At 66.1% G+C, this 17,452-nt stretch overlaps 1 protein-coding gene across 1 annotated transcript in view; it reads right to left on the reverse strand.

Annotated features, from left to right (window-relative positions):
* The window catches only part of LOC309601377 (lysine-specific demethylase 5C-like), an 18,556-nt gene extending 2,781 nt beyond the window's left edge, over positions 1-15,775 (reverse strand). The window contains 26 exon segments of the mRNA XM_082334334.1: positions 287-445; positions 447-487; positions 1,724-1,781; positions 4,000-4,524; positions 4,609-4,743; positions 4,821-5,000; positions 5,083-5,221; positions 6,045-6,403; positions 6,491-6,587; positions 7,727-7,874; positions 7,961-8,085; positions 8,895-9,076; positions 9,173-9,367; positions 9,617-9,736; positions 9,819-9,981; positions 10,632-10,813; positions 10,897-11,055; positions 11,132-11,251; positions 11,488-11,646; positions 11,738-11,922; positions 12,005-12,128; positions 12,227-12,361; positions 12,444-12,614; positions 12,700-12,822; positions 12,919-12,996; positions 14,837-15,775. Coding sequence (XP_082190460.1) covers positions 287-445; positions 447-487; positions 1,724-1,781; positions 4,000-4,524; positions 4,609-4,743; positions 4,821-5,000; positions 5,083-5,221; positions 6,045-6,403; positions 6,491-6,587; positions 7,727-7,874; positions 7,961-8,085; positions 8,895-9,076; positions 9,173-9,367; positions 9,617-9,736; positions 9,819-9,981; positions 10,632-10,813; positions 10,897-11,055; positions 11,132-11,251; positions 11,488-11,646; positions 11,738-11,922; positions 12,005-12,128; positions 12,227-12,361; positions 12,444-12,614; positions 12,700-12,822; positions 12,919-12,996; positions 14,837-15,481 — 4,707 coding nt within the window. The 5' untranslated portion in view covers positions 15,482-15,775.
* Positions 15,776-17,452: the final 1,677 nt, after the last annotated feature.

The following is a 17,452-nucleotide window of genomic DNA, read 5'->3' on the forward strand; positions in this document are numbered from 1 at the left end:
GGAGTTTTGGGGTTCAGGGGACACTTTGGAGCAGTTCTGGGGTTCCCAGGAGGGTTTGGGGCAGTTTTGGGGGTGCTTTAGGGCAGTTCTGGGATCCCCAAGGTGGTTTTGGGGAGTTTTGGGGTTCAGGGGACACGCTTTGGGGGGAGTTTTGGGATCCCTAGGCTGCTTCAGGGAAGTTTTGGGGGGCCTGGAGATAGAGGAGTTCTGGGGGTGCTTGGGGGGGGGGTTGTGGGTCCCCGTGGGTGTTGGGAGGGCGTTTTTGGGGTTCAGGGGTTCCCCGTACCTCGAGGAGGAGGCGGAAGAGAGGGAGGGGGGGCGGCCGGGCGGCCTGCAGCAGCCGCCAGATGCTCTGGGCCTCGTCCAGCGTCACCTCCAGCAGATCCCCCTCCATCATCAGCTCCTCCAGCGGCCGCCGCGCCCCCTCCGCCAGCTCCAGCACCGGGGCCCTGCAGCCGCGGCAGCGCCGCGCTCAGCGCCTCCAGCTCTGCGGGGACACCGCGTCACCGGGACGCCGCGGGCACCGGGGGACGCCCTGCCGCCCCGCGGGCACCTAGGGGATCCAGGGGGCTTCCCCATGGCCTTCGCGGGGTCCCACTGTACCCCCAGGGAGTCCCGGGGCTGCTGACGTTGGGATCCGCTGGGTCCCAGCGCCGCGTGGGATCCACGGGGTTGATCCCTGGAAGCCCGTGTTGTCCTGGGGCTCACAAGGGATCTATAGGGCTCACGAGGGCTCCCCTCACGTCCCCCAGTGTCCCCTGTCCTTATACGGGACCCACTGGATCCCTGGAGGCCCACGCTGTCCCCGTCCTGATGAGGGATCTATAGGGCTCACGTGGGATCCCTCACAGCCTCGCCACCAGCTGGAGTCCCACTGGATCCCACGGTGCCCCCGCCCCCCCCGTACTCATAAGAGATGCATAGGGTTCACATGGGATCCACTGGGTCCCCCAGCATCACACTGGATCCATATGGCTCACAGGGGATCGCTAGAGTCCCACAGCGGCCCCTGTGCTCACAGAGGATCCCTGGGGCTCACATGGGATCCCTGGAATCCCACACCATCCCTCTGCTCACATGTGATCCCTGCGGCTCACATGGGATCCACAGGGTCCCACAGCATCACATGGGATCCATGGGGCTTGCAGAGGATCCCTCAAGTCCCTGTGCCCACAATGGATCCGCTGGATCCCACAGCGACCCCTGTGCTCACAGGGGATGCCTGGGGCTCACACAGGATCCACTGGATCCCAGTGTCACATAGGATTAGCAAGGATCACATAGGCTCCCTAAAGACACAGCATTGCGCCCGTGCTCAGATGGGAGCCACAGGACCCACATGGGATCCAGTTGATCCCCTAGCGACCCCTGTGCTCACACTGGATCTATAGAGCTTACAAAGGATCCCTAGTGTCCCACACTGTTCCCCGCACTCATAAGATCCCTGGAATCCCACATTGTCCCTGTGCTCACATGCAATCCTATGGGAACCCTATAGATCCACAGAGTCCCACAGCATCCCCTGTACTCCCAAGGGATCCACTGGATCTCTCCGTCTCCCCCTGCGCTCACCCAGAATCCCTGGAGCCCCACAGCCTTCCCTGGGCTCACAGGGGATCCCTAGGGCCCACGTGGGATCCAAGGGATCCCAGCGTCCCCGGGGATCCCAGGGGATCCACCAACCCCCCCAGGGCTCCCGCAAAGCCCCCCAGATCCCACTCACCCGAGGGCAGGGGGCCGTTCTTCTCCGGGCTGGGGGCATCGCCGTTCTCCACCGACACCTGGAGGGGAGGGGGCACGGCGTTGGCGGCAGCCCTAACACCTTCCCCTACAGCCCCCGTACCTCCCCTACAGCCCCCGTACCCACCCCACAACACCAATACCTTCCCCTACAGCCCCCGTACCTCCCCTACGGCCCCCGTACCTCCCCTACGGCCCCCGTACCCACCCCACAACACCAATACCTTCCCTACAGCCCCCGTACCTCCCCTACAGCCCCCATACCCACCCCACAACCTCAATACCTCCCCTACAGCCCCCGTACCTCCCCTACAGCCCCCATACCCACCCCACAACACCAATACCTTCCCCTACGGCCCCCGTACCTCCCCTACGGCCCCCGTACCCACCCCACAACCCCAATACCTCCCCTACGGCCCCCGTACCTCCCCTACAGCCCCCATACCCACCCCACAACCCCAATACCTCCCCTACGGCCCCCGTACCTCCCCTACAGCCCCCATACCCACCCCACAACCCCAATACCTCCCCTACAGCCCCCGTACCTCCCCTACAGCCCCCATACCCACCCCACAACACCAATACCTTCCCCTACAGCCCCCGTACCTCCCCTACGGCCCCCGTACCCACCCCACAACCCCAATACCTCCCCTACGGCCCCCGTACCTCCCCTACGGCCCCCGTACCCACCCCACAACACCAATACCTTCCCTACAGCCCCCGTACCTCCCCTACAGCCCCCATACCCACCCCACAACCTCAATACCTCCCCTACAGCCCCCGTACCTCCCCTACAGCCCCCATACCCACCCCACAACACCAATACCTTCCCCTACGGCCCCCGTACCTCCCCTACGGCCCCCGTACCCACCCCACAACCCCAATACCTCCCCTACGGCCCCCGTACCTCCCCTACAGCCCCCATACCCACCCCACAACCCCAATACCTCCCCTACGGCCCCCGTACCTCCCCTACAGCCCCCATACCCACCCCACAACCCCAATACCTCCCCTACAGCCCCCGTACCTCCCCTACGGCCCCCATACCCACCCCACAACACCAATACCTTCCCCTACAGCCCCCGTACCTCCCCTACGGCCCCCGTACCCACCCCACAACCCCAATACCTCCCCTACGGCCCCCGTACCTCCCCTACAGCCCCCATACCCACCCCACAACACCAATACCTTCCCCTACGGCCCCCGTACCTCCCCTACAGCCCCCGTACCCACCCCACAACCCCAATACCTCCCCTACGGCCCCCGTACCTCCCCTACAGCCCCCGTACCCACCCCACAACCCCAATACCTCCCCTACGGCCCCCGTACCTCCCCTACGGCCCCCGTACCCACCCCACAACACCAATACCTCCCCTACAGCCCCCGTACCTCCCCTACAGCCCCCATACCCACCCCACAACACCAATACCTTCCCCTACGGCCCCCGTACCTCCCCTACAGCCCCCACACCCTCCCCACAACCCCAATACCTCCCCTACGGCCCCCATACCCACCCCACAACACCAATACCTTCCCCTACAGCCCCCGTACCCTCCCCACAACCCCAATACCTTCCCCTACAGCCCCTGTACCCACCCCATAACACCAAAATCTACCCCACAACCAGTCCCACAGCTCCTCCCACCCCCATACCCACCTCACAGCCCTAACACCTTCCCCTACAGCCCCCATACCTCCCCTACAGACCCCGTACCTTCCCCTACAGCCTCCATACCTTCCCCCACAGCCCCCATACCCACCCCACAGCCCCCATACCTCCCCTACAGCCCCCGTACCCACCCCATAACACCAAAAAATCTACTCCACAACCAGCCCCACAGCTCCTCCCGCCCCCATACCCAACCCACAACCCCAATACCTTCCCCTACAGCCCCCATACCTCCCCTACAGACCCTGTACCTTCCCCTACAGCCCCCGTACCCACCCCACAGCCTCAATACCTTCCCCTACAGCCCCTGTACCCACCCTACAGCCCCCATACCTCCCCTACAGCCCCCATTCCTTCCCCTACAGCCCCCATACCCACCCCGCAGCCCCCATACCTTCCCCCGCAGCCCCCATACCCCACCCCGCAGCCCCCATACCTTCTCCTACAGCCCCCACACCTTCCCCTACAGCCCCCATACCCCACCCCACAGCCCCCATACCCACCCCACAGTCCCCACACCTCTCCTCCAGCCCCCATACCCACCCCGCAGCCCCACAGCCAGCCCCCCAAAGCCTCCAGCCCCCCCCAACCTTGGTCTGCTCGTTGCGGCTGGCCTCCCGCAAGGCGCCGGCCCCGTCCCCGTGCAGGCGATGCCGCAGAGCCGCCAACCGCTCCAAAGGCCCGGCTACGTCGGGAGAAGCGAGGAGCTGACGGGCGCGATCCTGCCAAGTGATGGCTCGTTCGGTCAAACACTGCAAGGCTTCGCCCTCCGGCAACCGCACCGGTAATTTCTGCAGAGCCACCAACAACGCCAAGATGGTTTCCAACCGAGGACGCCGCGATCGTTGGCAAAGAGGGCAGAGAAATTTGGCGTCCCACTCCCACCAAGCCGGAGAGGGTTTTTGAGAGCCCAAGCGGGGCCAGGCTACACAAGCACCGTGAAACCAGTCCCGGCAGAGCTGGCACTGCAGCATGCCGGGGCTCGCCGGTTGCCCGCAGACGCAAGAAGGTGGTCCGGGACCCGGGAGGGGCGGCGCGGCTTTTTGGGCGTTGGCGTGGCGTAGCCGGAGCATCCCCTCCTTTTCTTTCTGCTCCCCTTCTTTAAATGCCACGATCTGGAGGAAAAAAGAGGGACGTGAGCGGCGCGGGGGATGCGGGGTGCCCTGCGGCCTCCCCCCCAAAAAAAACCCCCTGCTCACCACGGCACCGGGGTCGCGGAGATCCTGCGCCGACAGCCCCAAGCTCTCGGCGTCCAGTTTGTAAAGCCCCGGCTCCTGCCGCCACTTCAGCCGCTTGCTGCTGTCGGAGCCGGCGTCGGCGCAGGGACACAGCACCTACGGGGATGTAAAAGGGGTCAGCGTTGTCCCCCGGACCCCCCCCCCAATGTCCTTGTCACCCTTTTGTCACCCACCTCCAACAAAGTGTAGCAGGAATTTTTCTTCAGGAAGGTACGGGAAGCTTTATCCCGCCAGGAATGAGCCGTGCCGACCTGCACCTCCAGCTGCCGCAGCTCTTCCAGCCGCACCGGTAGGTCCCGACCCACCGCCACCAGCCCCTCCAGATCATCCAGACAGGGGTAGTGGTCGCCGTTCTGGGAAGGGGGGGGACGCAGAGGTGAAGCGGGGGGGTTGAAAAGCCCCCCCCAGGGGAGAAGGGGGGTCCCCGGAACCCACCTGGATCTCCTCCACGTCGGCGATCCAGGCGCGGGCCTTGGCCAGGGCTTCTTTCAGCGCCTGGATGTTGGGCAGGAGAGCCGGGATGTTTTCTGCTTCTTTGATGATGGCAGCCAACGTGGCCGGGGGGTGCTTCTGCCTGCGGGGAGGGGGTGAGAAGCCAGGCGGCCGGCCGCTGGACCCCCAAAGGTAGCCCAGAGACCCCCACAAACCCAGGTCTGCCCCCCGCCAGGGGTCTGGCCCCAGCCCGGCTTCCCCTGGAAACAGAGGCAGCCAAACCCCAACCCTTTATCCCCATCCCTGGGGACATGGGGGGCAGCCCCCAGACCCTTTATCCCCCCCTAAAGCCATGGGGGGCAGCCCCCAGACCCTTTATCCTCCCCTAAAGCCATGGGGGGCAGCCCCCGGCCCCTTTATCCTCCCCTAAAGCCATGGGGGGCAGCCCCCGGCCCCTTTATCCCCCCCTAAAGCCACGGGGGGCAGCCCCCGGCCCCTTTATCCCCCCCTAAAGCCATGGGGGGCAGCCCCCGGCCCTTTTATCCCCCCCTAAAGCCACGGGGGGCAGCCCCCGGCCCCTTTATCCCCCCCTAAAGCCACGGGGGGCAGCCCCCGGCCCCTTTATCCCCCCCTAAAGCCACGGGGGGCAGCCCCCGGCCCCTTTATCCCCCCCTAAAGCCATGGGGTGCAGCCCCCAGCCCCTTTATCCCCCCCTAAAGCCATGGGAGGCAGCCCCCAGCCCCTTTATTCCCCCCTGGGGACATGGGGGGCAGCCCCCAGCCCCTTTATTCCCCCCTGGGGACATGGGGGGCAGCCCCCAGCCCCTTTATCCCACCCTAGGGACATAGGTCTGACCCCAGTCCCTTTAACCCCGTCCCAGGGGGCTGTGGGATTTGGCCCCCAGCCCCGTTACGCCCTGGGGTGCAGCCCCCAGCCCCTTTTCCCCACGGCGGCCGCATCCTGACCTGGCCTCCAGGCACATCTGAGCCTTCTCCTCCCAACGCTGAGCGATGGTGAGCAGCTCCTGCAGCTCGGCCATGGCCACGTCGACGGCCGGGCTGGGGGCGACGGTCCGGCCGGCTTGAATGAGACCCCGCATGACGGGGAGGGGGACGCGGGCACGAGGGGAGCGCAGGGTGGCCGTCACCTCCTCCAACCAAGCGGCTTGGGCCAGCTGCCGTTCCAACCGTCGGCTCTCCGGCACCTCCACACCCAACCGGGCTCCTCGTTCCAGCAGCCCCCGCAGAGCCCCTGGTCCTGGGGGGGCCGACTCCAGCGCTGCCCGTGCTTCCGCTTGGAAAGCCTCCACGCGCTCCAGCAAGGCCTGGAGGAGGGGGGGGGACAGCGTCGGCGACACCGTGTCCCCCCTGCAAAGGATGTGGGGGGATGAGGAGGGACCCCCCCGGCTCACCTGGACCTCCCCGATCTGGTGCATGACGCAGGGCAGCTGGTTCATCTGCTCCAGGAAGGCGCGGAGCTCCTCCACCGTCAGCGAGGGCGCTGGTACCCTGCAGTCGCGTGAGGGTACGTCACTCCCGGGGTGACCGCGGGGACGGGGTGGGGGACACGGGGGTGGCTGGACCCCACGGGGGACACGGGGGCTGCTGGATTCCACAGGGGATGGGACAGGGACATGGGGGACGGGAGTGGCTGGGGTCCATGGGGGTGGCTTGGGTTTACAGGGGAGAGGATGGGGGACATGGGGGTGGCTGGGCTCTGTGGGGGACAGGATGGGGGACAGTGGGGTGGCTGGGGTCCATGGGGACAGGACGGGGACACCAGGGTGGCCGGGGTCCATAGGGGACAGGACAGGAACATAGGGGACAGAATGAGGTCTGCAGAGGACAGGATGGGGACATGAGGGTGGCTGGGGTCCATAGGGGACAGAACGAGGTCTGTGGGGGACAGGACGGGGACACGAGGGTGGCTGGAGTCCATAGGGGACAGGACAGGGACACAGGGGACAGAACGAGGTCTGTGGGGGACAGGATGGGGACATGAGGGTGGCTGGGGTCCACGGGGGACAGGACGGGGTCCATAGGGGACAGGACGGGGTCCGTGGGGGACAGGACACAGACGCCAGGGTGGCTGGGGTCCATAGGGGACAGGACAGGGACACAGGGGACAGAACAAGGTCTGTGGGGGACAGGATGGGGACACGAGGGTGGCTGGGGTCCATAGGGGACAGAATGAGGTCTGTGGGGGACAGGACGGGGACACGAGGGTGGCTGGGGTCCATAGGGGACAGGACAGGGACATAGGGGACAGAATGAAGTCTGTGGGGGACAGGACGGGGACACGAGGGTGGCTGGGGTCCATAGGGGACAGAATGAGGTCTGTGGGGGACAGGACAGGGGCACGAGGGTGGCTGGGGTCCATAGGGGACAGAACGAGGTCTGTGGGGGACAGGACAGGGGCACGAGGGTGGCTGGGGTCCATAGGGGACAGGACAGGGACATAGGGGACAGAATGAAGTCTGTGGGGGACAGGACGGGGACAAGAGGGTGGCTGGGGTCCACGGGGGACGGGGACACGGGACTGGTAGTGGCCCAAAGCAACAGGACAGGGACACGGGGAAGAGAAGGAGGAGGCAGGATGGTGACATGGAGCTGCTGGGGACACGGAGGGGGACACGGGGGACACTCACCCGGTCTCCTGGGAGCTGATGAGCCCCAGGGCCTCGGAGACGCAGCGCTCGGCCTGACTCAGGCAGCCCTTGAGCCGATGCAGCAGCTCGTTCTCGGGGAACTTGCGCTCCCGGGCCTCCGACTCCAGCGCCCGCAGCTCCTCCAGCGCTGGCCGGGCACAGCCAGGGGAGGTCAGGGCTGCGCCCCAAAACCCCCCCGAGCCCCCCAAAACCCTCCCTGGCCCCTTGACTCACTCCGCTTGCGGCCATCCTCCACCTCCAGCGCGATGCGGACCTTGTTGGCCCAGGTATCGAAGGACTCGGCTCGCACCTTCAGCTTGTGCAGCATGGCCGGCAGCTCGTCCAGCGTGTAGCGGTACCTGAGGGTGGGGGGAATGGGGGGATTTTGGGGGACCCCCAAATCTACCCACATCCCCCCCCAGGCGTACACCAAGACCCCCAGCACCCTGAAATCGCACCCATGTGCCCCCAGGGGCACACCGAGGGCCCCAGCACCCCTAAACCCTACCCATGCCCCCCCCAGGGGCACATCAAGGTCCGCAGCACCCCCAAACCATACCTACATCCCCCCCCAGTAGCACACCGAGAACCCCAGCCCCCCCAAATCCTACCTATGCCCCCTCCCAGGTGCACGCCGAGGCCTGCAGCAACCCCAAACCCCACCCATGTCACCCCCAGCGGTACACCAAGACTTGCAGCACCCCCAAACCCTACCCATGCCCCCTCCCAGGTGCACACCGAGGCCCGCAGTACCCCCAAACCCCACCCATGTCACCCCCAGGGATACACCAAGACTTGCAGCACCCCCAAATCCTACCCATGCCCCCTCCCAGGTGCACATCGCGGCCCACAGCACCCCCAAACCCCACCCATGTCACCCCCAGGGATACACCAAGACTTGCAGCACCCCCAAATCCTACCCATGCCCCCTCCCAGGTGCACATCGCGGCCCACAGCACCCCCAAACCCCGCCCATGTCGCCCCCAGGGGTACACCAAGACTTGCAGCACCCCCAAATCCTACCCATGCCCCCTCCCAGGTGCACGCCGAGGCCCGCAGCACCCCCAAACCCCACCCATGTCGCCCCCAGGGGTACACCAAGACTTGCAGCACCCCGAGACCGTGCCCACGTCCCCCCCCAAATCGCAAGGGACCCCCCCCCCCCCACCTGAGGTACTGCTTGCTGCGGGGGCACTTGCAGAGATCGTCCATGTGGTAGAGGCAGACGAGGCACTGGGGACAGTCGTAACAAGCCAGCGCCGAGAGGAAACACGTCGTCTTGCATTTATCGCACTGCCGCTCGTCGTCGGGCAGCAGCTCGAAAGCCTCCCGCTCCGCCTCCGTGATACCCTGGGGGAGGGGGGGGGGGGGGCCATAAAACATCATCCTCAACCCCGCTGCAGCCCCCTCCAATTTTTTGGGGGGTTCCCCCCGGTGTTTCCCCACCTTTTCCAGCAGCGCTTTGCGGAGTTTACGCTCCTCTTGCACCAGCACGAACATTTCTTTGTGAACGGCGGCCGCCAAGTTGAGGTCCAGCTTTTCGGGGCAAGCCGCCATCTTACAGATCAGCTCCTCGTGGGAGAAGACGCAGTAACGGCGCAAACGTCGGTAGTGCTCGATGCACTGCCTGCCGGCAGGCAGCTGCAGGCAACGCCGGGCATTAGGGTGAACCCCCAAATTTGGGGGAACCCCCCCTGTACCCCAAAACACATCCCCCAACAGAGCCGGACACCCCTGGTTTGAACCGTGGCGGTGGACCCCCAAAATCCGGGCTCAACGCTTGGAGCTCCCCAAGGATCCTCCTCCCCGAGGAGCACCCAGCCCAAATTTGGGATCTTCACCCCAAATTTTGGGGTTCACCCTGGGTTTTTGGGGGGCGCAGGGGCTCACCCAGTCAGCGGTGCAGAAGTTGACAGCCTCGGCGAAGTTGTAACCCTGGTTGAAACCGCTGTGGTACGCCCGGGGGAAGGTGATGACGAACTCGCCGGCGCACTGGTTGGTCCGTACGACCTAAAAAGAAAGACAAAATTCGGGGTGAGGGACGGGGGGATAAGGAGTTTTGGGGGGGCGCTGAGGGGACCCCGATACTCACGGGGACACCGTGGGCCATGAGGGTGTTGGGGTTCATGAGGGTGACGAGTTGGTGGAGCAGGTCGGGCTGGCTCTCAAACAGCTCCGGCGTCAGCTTCTTCATCACCTCTTCCAGGTGCTCCGCCGCGAAGGAGGGAACCCCGTACCACGTCTTGGGCTCGCCCCTGGAGGGGTACAGGGTCAGGGGCACCCCAAAAACCCCTTTTCCCACCCTGTACTACGGCTCGGGGTCACCCCAAAACCTCCTCCCACCCTGTACCACATCTTGGGCTTGCCCCTGGGGGGTTACAGGGGCAGGGGCACCCCAAAAACCCTCCTCCTACCCCATACCAGGGCTGGGGCTCACCCCTGGAGGTGAGAGGGGCAGGGGCACCCCAAAACCCCTCCTTCCACCCCATATCACACCTTGGGCTCGCCCCTGGGGGGGTCACAGCACCCCAAAAACCTCCTTCTTGCCCCATATCACATCTTGGGCTTGTCCCTGGGTGGGGGGACGAGGTCAGGGGCACCCCAAAAAACTCCTCTCACCCCGTATCGTATCTTGGGCTTGCCCCTGGGGGGGCCACAGCACCCCAAAAACTTCCTCTTGCCCCATACCCCAACTTCAGCTCACCCCTGAGTGGGAGAGGAGGTTGGGGCACCCCAAAAAAACCTCCTCTCACCCTATAGCCCTATCTTGGGCTTGCCCCTAGCACCCCGAAAACCTCCTCTCGCCCCATAACCTATCTTAGGCTCATCCCCGGGTGGGGGGATGAGGTCAGGGGCACCCCAAAAACCCTCCTCCCACCCAAACCCCCCCTCCCAAGGCCCCCACCAGTGGAGGTAGTTGATGGAGTAGCTCCAGTGGTCCTCGATGTGCCAGCAGAAGGCGGAGAAGACCATCCCCACGTAGAGCCAGGGCACCTTCATCCCCGAAATATCGGCGTTGATGTGGCACAGGACCGATTGTTTCAACACCGGCATCACGTTCAGGTTCCAACCGCTGCCGGCGTACTCCTACGGGGGGACGTAAGGACAGCGTCACCCCGCCACGGGTGACGGTGACACCCGCGTGGGGTCGGGGACGGGGTCTCCCTCACCTCCTCCTCCGGCGAGAGCTTCCTTTTGCCGTCGCTGATGGGGAAACCGCTGCCGAATTCCTTGGAGTGGATGTCGGCGCCGTACTCCACCGTCACGTCCTCCTCGATGCTGTTCACCAGCCGCCAAAATTCCTTCTCCACCAATTCCGTGGGGACCATCTTGGGGGGGGAAAAGGGGGGACGTTAGGGATTGGGGGGCTGGCGGGGGTCCCTGCGGGGTCCCGGGGGTACCCACGTGGACGGGCATGTTGAAGTAGTCGGCTTTGAAGGAGTCGGCCATCTCCCCGAAGCTCTGCAGGGTGTATTCCCGCGTCGCCTGCTCGAAGCCGAAAGCCTCCGGCGGTCGCTTGCATTCCTGGGGGAAAGAGATGGGGGTCAGGGTGGGGGTCCCCAGCCCCACAGATGTGACACGGGGGTCCCCAACCCCACAGACGGGATGGGCTGTGAGTCTCCAGACAAGGGGACAGGAGACACAACGCGAGATGGGAGGTCCCCAACCCCGCAACCGGGACGTGACGCAAGACGGGGGGGTCCGGGGTGTGACGCAGGTGTTTGGGGGGGGGTGTTCCCCGTGTCCCCCCACGTCCTCACCGCCATGACGCATTTGGGGCAGCGCCAGATGCCCTTGGGGATTTCGGGCAGGGGTGGGAGGAGGCAGAAGATGTGATAGTTGTCGTCGCAGCCGTCGCAGAGCAGCAGCTTGTCGTCCTCGTCCCCCCGCGAGCAGATCCGGCAGATGTAGGAATCGACCTGGAGGGAAGGCAGAAGGGGTTGAAGATTGGGGGGGGGGGGGGCTCTGCCCCACGGCATCGCGTCCCCCCCCGCGGCGCGGGGTACTCACGAATTGGCTGTTGCTGTGGCTGCGGCGCAGGCGCATGGTCATTTTGGTGCAGGGCTCGGGGCTGTGCCGCAGCTCCTCCTTCCCCTCCAGGTAAGCGCGGGGAGACGCCGGCTCCACCTTGGCCTCGGGTCCCGTCGGTTCCTCCTTCACCACCACCGTGGGGGGACACTCGGGACCGTCTTTATCTGCGGGGTGAAGAATTAGGGGGGGTCACAGCTCCCGCCCTGTGCCCCCCAAGTCGCCCCGGGGGGGGGGGTTCCCTCATACCTTTCTTACGCAGGGTCTTGTCTTTGGCCACCAGCCCCAACCCCAACATTTTGGGGCCGGCCCCGTAGATCTGCAGCTTCTTCAATTCCGGGTTTTTCTCGATGTCTTCCTCCGTCGGCTCCGGCTGCGGGATAGCAGAGTCACGGGGGGGGGGGTCCCCTAAAAATGCATGGGGGGGGGGGGGGGGGGAGTTGTGGGGGTGTTTTTTTTGGGGGTGCTCACCTCCTGCTGCAGGCGTTTAGCCCGACGGCCGTAGCTGTTGAACTTGGAGGGCTGGACGGACTGGCGCAGCGGGATGCTGTGGGGTTTGTACTCCCGGTCCTTCTCCTCGCTCTCAAAGGGCCGCGTGTTGCACTGCTGAAGGGAAGAGACCCTCAGCGTGGCGGGGGGCACCCCGTAGCCCCCCATTTTTCCACCTAAATCACCCCGTTTTTCTCACCACCAGGTTGGCCCCCGACTGGTACATCTCGTAGGGGTAAATGATGCGCTCGTAGTGGGCGCGCAGCAGCGAGCCGATGTTTTTCCCCGAGGGGTAAGCGAGGCGTTGGGCCACCCGAGCCCACCGCCGATCCTTGCAGATGGCTTCGTACCCCCCTTCCTCCATCACCACCTTCGGAAAAGGGGGACACACGGACATGAAGCACCCCCAAACCGGTTGCATCCCCCCACCCCGGTGCCCCCCCCCCACCCCAGACCTTGCTGAGGCTGTAGAGGTCGAGGATGCGTCGCTCGACGTTGGGGATCTTGAGCGAAGAACCCTGGATTTCCCAAAATTTGGCGATCTGGTCCAGGTAGTTCAGCTTCACCCGGGTCTGCGCCTAGGGCGGGGGGTGAAAAAGGCGGGGGGTGAGCCCTGTGTGCACCCCAAAATCAGCTGGGGAGGGAAAAGGGGGGGGGGGGGCCCCCTCACTTACCTCCAGCTCGTTGAGCCGCTGGATGCGGGGGGTAAACCTGAAGTTGTCCACCTCCACGGCGAAGGGGGGCTGCCAGTCCTGGGGAGACGAGGGGTGGGGGGCGGTTAGCAGCGACGGCCCCCCCCCATTCCTACACGGGGAGGGCAGCCCCGAGGGCTCCGCAGGGGAAAAAAATGGCCACGTGCACCCCAAATTGAGGGGGGGACACCCCGGAGGCATCCCCCGCCCCCGTGTTGTGGGGGACAGCCCCGCGGCATGCACCCCACGTTGGGGGGGGGGGGGGGACACGACCGACGCGGGGAGCCGGTGACGCCGGCGCGGCCGGGCCCAGCCCTCCCCGGAAGCCCTTCTCCACCCCGCCAAGCTGGGGGGACCGGATCAGCCTGTCCTTCCCCCCACCCCCCCCCCCAAAAAAAAAAAAAAAGGGAGCCAGGGCCCCCCCAAACTGGGAAAGGGGACAAAGGGACCCCCCTCGGTGGGGACACGACGCGGCCACCCCCCGCAAAAAACAGGAAACGAGCCACGGAGGAGGGGCGGCAAGCGGGAGCGAAGGTTGGCGGGGATGGGGGGGGCTCAGCCACTCACTTGCCCCCCCTTTTCCAGGGGACCCCCCCTCAAGGGGCTCTGCCCGACCTGGGGACCCCCCTGGCTCCGGCCGGGCTCCCCCCCGCCGCTCGCCAGACAAAGGCTTGGCGGTGGCAGCCATATTGGCCGTGTCACTGTTGTTGTTGTGAGGGCCGGCGTGCGGGGGGCACACACACACACACACACACACACACACACACCCCCAGACACCCCCCCATTCCCCAGGGGGGCACCCCAAATTCCTTGGGGGCAGCTCCCCCCACCCAGCACAAGGCGGGCAGGAGAGGGAGCTCAGTGGGAGGAAAACGGGGGGCCCTTGCCCCCCCCCCCGCCCCCCCCAGGGTCTGGACCATACAGCACCGCCAAAATCCAGCCCCAGCGCCGACCCCCCCGGCCCATGGGCACCCCCTCGGCCCGGGTGGGGGGTATTTACCCCACGTCGGGGGGGGTATTTACCCCCCCTGGCCTGGGCACTCACCCCCAAACTGTGGGGGTATTTACCCCCCCCAGCCAAGCGGGTGCGAACCCCCATAGCTCAGGGATTTGCCCCCAACCGGGGGGATATTTACCCCCCCCGGGTTCTTTACCCCCCCTCAGGTGGGTACTTACCCCCCCAGGGGCATTTACCCCCCCCCCAGGGGGGTATTTACACACACATAGCAGTGTTGGGGGGTATTTTCCCACCCCAAGTGGGGGACGCAGCAGACGGGGGGGGGGACACACACTACTCCCCCTGGGGAGGGGGGCAATTAACCCCCCTAAATGAGAAGTTACCCCCCCAGTGGAGCACTTACCCCCCTAAATAGGAAGATACCCCCACCCGGGGGGGCAATTAACCCCTGCTAAATAGAAAGATACCCCCCCGGGGGCAATTACCCCCCCTAAATAGGAAGCTGCCCCCACGCAAGGGGGCAATTAACCCCCTCCAGATGGGAAGAATGCCCCCCCAGGGGGGCAAACACCCCCCCTAAATGGGAAAATACCCCCCCCAGGGGGGAATTACCCCCCCCAAATGGGAAAATACCCCCCCGGGGGGGCAATTACCCCCCTAAATGGGAAGTTACCCTCCCACAGGGGCAATTCCCCCCCCCAATGGGACTTAACCCCCTCCCCCGGGGAGCAATTAACCCCCCCCCAAATGGGACGTTACCCCCCCAGGGAGGGCAATTACCCCCCCTAAATGGGAAGTTACCCCCCCCAGGGGGGTAATTAACCCCCCCAGGGGGGGCACCTACCCCCTAGGCCGCACCCCGAGGGCCTCTCACCCCAGTGGGGCAGGGACCCCCCCAGCTCACCCCTCCCCGGGGGCCGGAGCCCCCCCCTCCATACTCACAGCAGGGGGTCGGATCTTGCAGATGCCGCTTTTCTCGGCGATGGGGCGGATCTTGGCGATGTAACCCAGGGGGTCGCTGAATTCGGCCCAGCTGGGCTCGAAGACGGGGCATTCGGGAGGGGGTAAAAAGTCCTCGGGGGGCTCCAGTTCACCGGCCACCGATAACCAAGGCGTCCCCCATTCGCCCCGTTGCTCCCCACCGGGGGGGGGACCCCGAGGGGTTTCCCCCCCGCTACGGGGACCCCCAAAGGGCCTCCGGGCCTTGTCCTCTGGGCCTGGACGATCCCCGCTCCGGGCCCCTCGTTCCTCGGGGGTCTTACGGGGGCTTCGTTCTTCCCCCGGGGGACGCCCACCGGGTCCCTTACCGGTCCCCCCGCCTTTACCCCGCGGTTCCCCACCGCTTTTAGGGGGGCGAGGGGTGGCCGCGGCCCTCTCCTCCCCCGCGGCTTTAGGGGGGGCGGCAGCCGACCGGGGGGGAGCCGCTTCTCCGGTGGGTTCCGTACCCCCCCACTCCCCACCGCGGCCCCGTTTGGCTTCCTCGTCCCCCTCCGGCGGTGGGGGGGTTCCCCAAGGCGGGGACCCACCCGGGGCGGGCCCCCACTCGGCCCAACCGCCCCCTCCGCGTTGCTGCTCCCCCTCTTCCATCCTCCCCACCGAGGGGAGGGGGGTTCCCTCGCTGCCCGCGGGGGACCCCCTCAGGGGGCCATGGAGGCCCCCACCGCCCCCTCACAGGCCCCCGGGCCGCCCCCTCACAGGCCCCGGGCCGCCCCCCCCCCCCCCAAGCCCCGGGGAAAGAGGGGGGGACGAGAGCGCCCGGGTGCCTCCGCCGACCTGTTCCTCCGGTTCCCCCCCCGGCCCCGCCGCCGCCTGGCCGCGGGAAGCGGCCCCCAACGGCCCCGCGATCCGCCCGCCTCAAGCCCGAGGCCTGCCCGGTCCCCCCGGCCGGGCCGCCGCCGCCATCTTGGGTTCCCTCCTCCTCTCGCTCCCCCCCCCCCCCCCCGCCCCTCGCGCTCGCACACGCTGCGCAGGCGCGGGCGCGCACGCCGCCCCAGGCGGTGATGAGGCTTCCCTCACGGAACCGTCTCCTTCCGCCGGGGGAGGGGAGGGCGCCGAGCGCGGCGACGCCGCCGCAACCGGCTGCGAGGGCGCGAAAACGGAGAGGGGAGACCCCCGCCGCGCGCCCACCACCGCGGCTCGGCCGGTGCGAGGCGGCGTGGCGGGAGGAACGAAGGGGAAATAGTCCGCAGGCTCCGCCCCCTCCCCGCGGCGGAGGGATCTTCGCCTCCGGCTCGCCTCCGCGGCTGGGTCAGCGGAGGAGCCGGGACTTCTTGTGCACGTTTAAAGGGGCGCAGCGCGCATGCGCCGCCCGGCCACCCGCGGGGTGGAGGGGCGGGGAGGGGGCGTGGCCACCGCAAGTGCACGCCCCCGTAGGGGTGGGGTTACGTGAAGCTCCGCCCCCTCCGCGCCTTCCCAGCGGCTCCTATAGCCCCTATAGCCCCAGGCTCCCTCTTACGGCCCCTATAGCCCCCAGACCGCTATAGCTCCCAGGCATCCATAGCCACAGCGTCCCCATTGTGGCCCCTATAGCTCCCAGGGTCCCCATTATGGCCCCTATAGCCCCCAGGCCCCTATAGCCCCAGGCCCCCATAGCCCCCAGGCTCCCTGTTATGGCCCCTATAGCCCCCAGGCCCCTGTAGCCCCAGGCCCCCATAGCCCCCAGGCTCCCTGTTATGGCCCCTATAGCCCCCAGGCCCCTATAGCCCCAGGCCCCCATAGCCCCCAGGCTCCCTGTTATGGCCCCTATAGCCCCCAGGCCCCTATAGCCCCAGGCCCCCATAGCCCCCAAGCTCCCTGTTATGGCCCCTATAGCCCCCAGGCCCCTACAGCCCCAGGCCCCCATAGCCCCCAACCTCCCTGTTATGGCCCCTATAGCCGCTAGGCCCCTCTATCTCCCAGGCCCCTATAGCCTAAGCACCCCTATAGCCCTCTGACTATATATCCCAAGGGGGCCCTATATCCTTAGGGCCCCTATCAAGTCCCCTACACCCCGAGGATCCCTATAGCCTCCTGCCTGTATAGACACAGGACCCTATATCCCTAGGGCCCCTATCAAGTCCCCTATACCCCGAGGGTCCCTATAGCCTCCTGACGTATAGACCCAAGACCCTATATCCCTAGGGCCCCTATCAAGTCCCCTATACCCCGAGGATCCCTATAGCCTCCTGACAGTATAGACCCAGGACCCTATACCCCGAGGGTCCCTATAGCCTCCTGACAGTATAGACCCAGGACCCTATACCCCGAGGGTCCCTATAGCCTCCTGACAGTGTAGACCCAGGACCCTATACCCCGAGGGTCCCTATAGCCTCCTGACAGTATAGACCCAGGACCCTATACCCCGAGGGTCCCTATAGCCTCCTGACAGTATAGACCCAAGACCTTATATCCCTAGGGCCCCTATCAAGTCCCCTATACCCCAAGGGTCCCTATAGCCCCAGGGCCCTGTAGTCCCTCCAAGCCCTGCTGTGACCCTGCTCCATAGAGCCCCCCCCTCCCTTATGGCCCTCGCCCCCACGACCCTATAGCTCTGCCCCTATAGCCCCTATAGGTGTCCCC

This window comes from Platalea leucorodia (assembly GCF_965183815.1).
Source record: "Platalea leucorodia genome assembly, chromosome: 33".
Classification (NCBI taxonomy): domain Eukaryota; kingdom Metazoa; phylum Chordata; class Aves; order Pelecaniformes; family Threskiornithidae; genus Platalea; species Platalea leucorodia.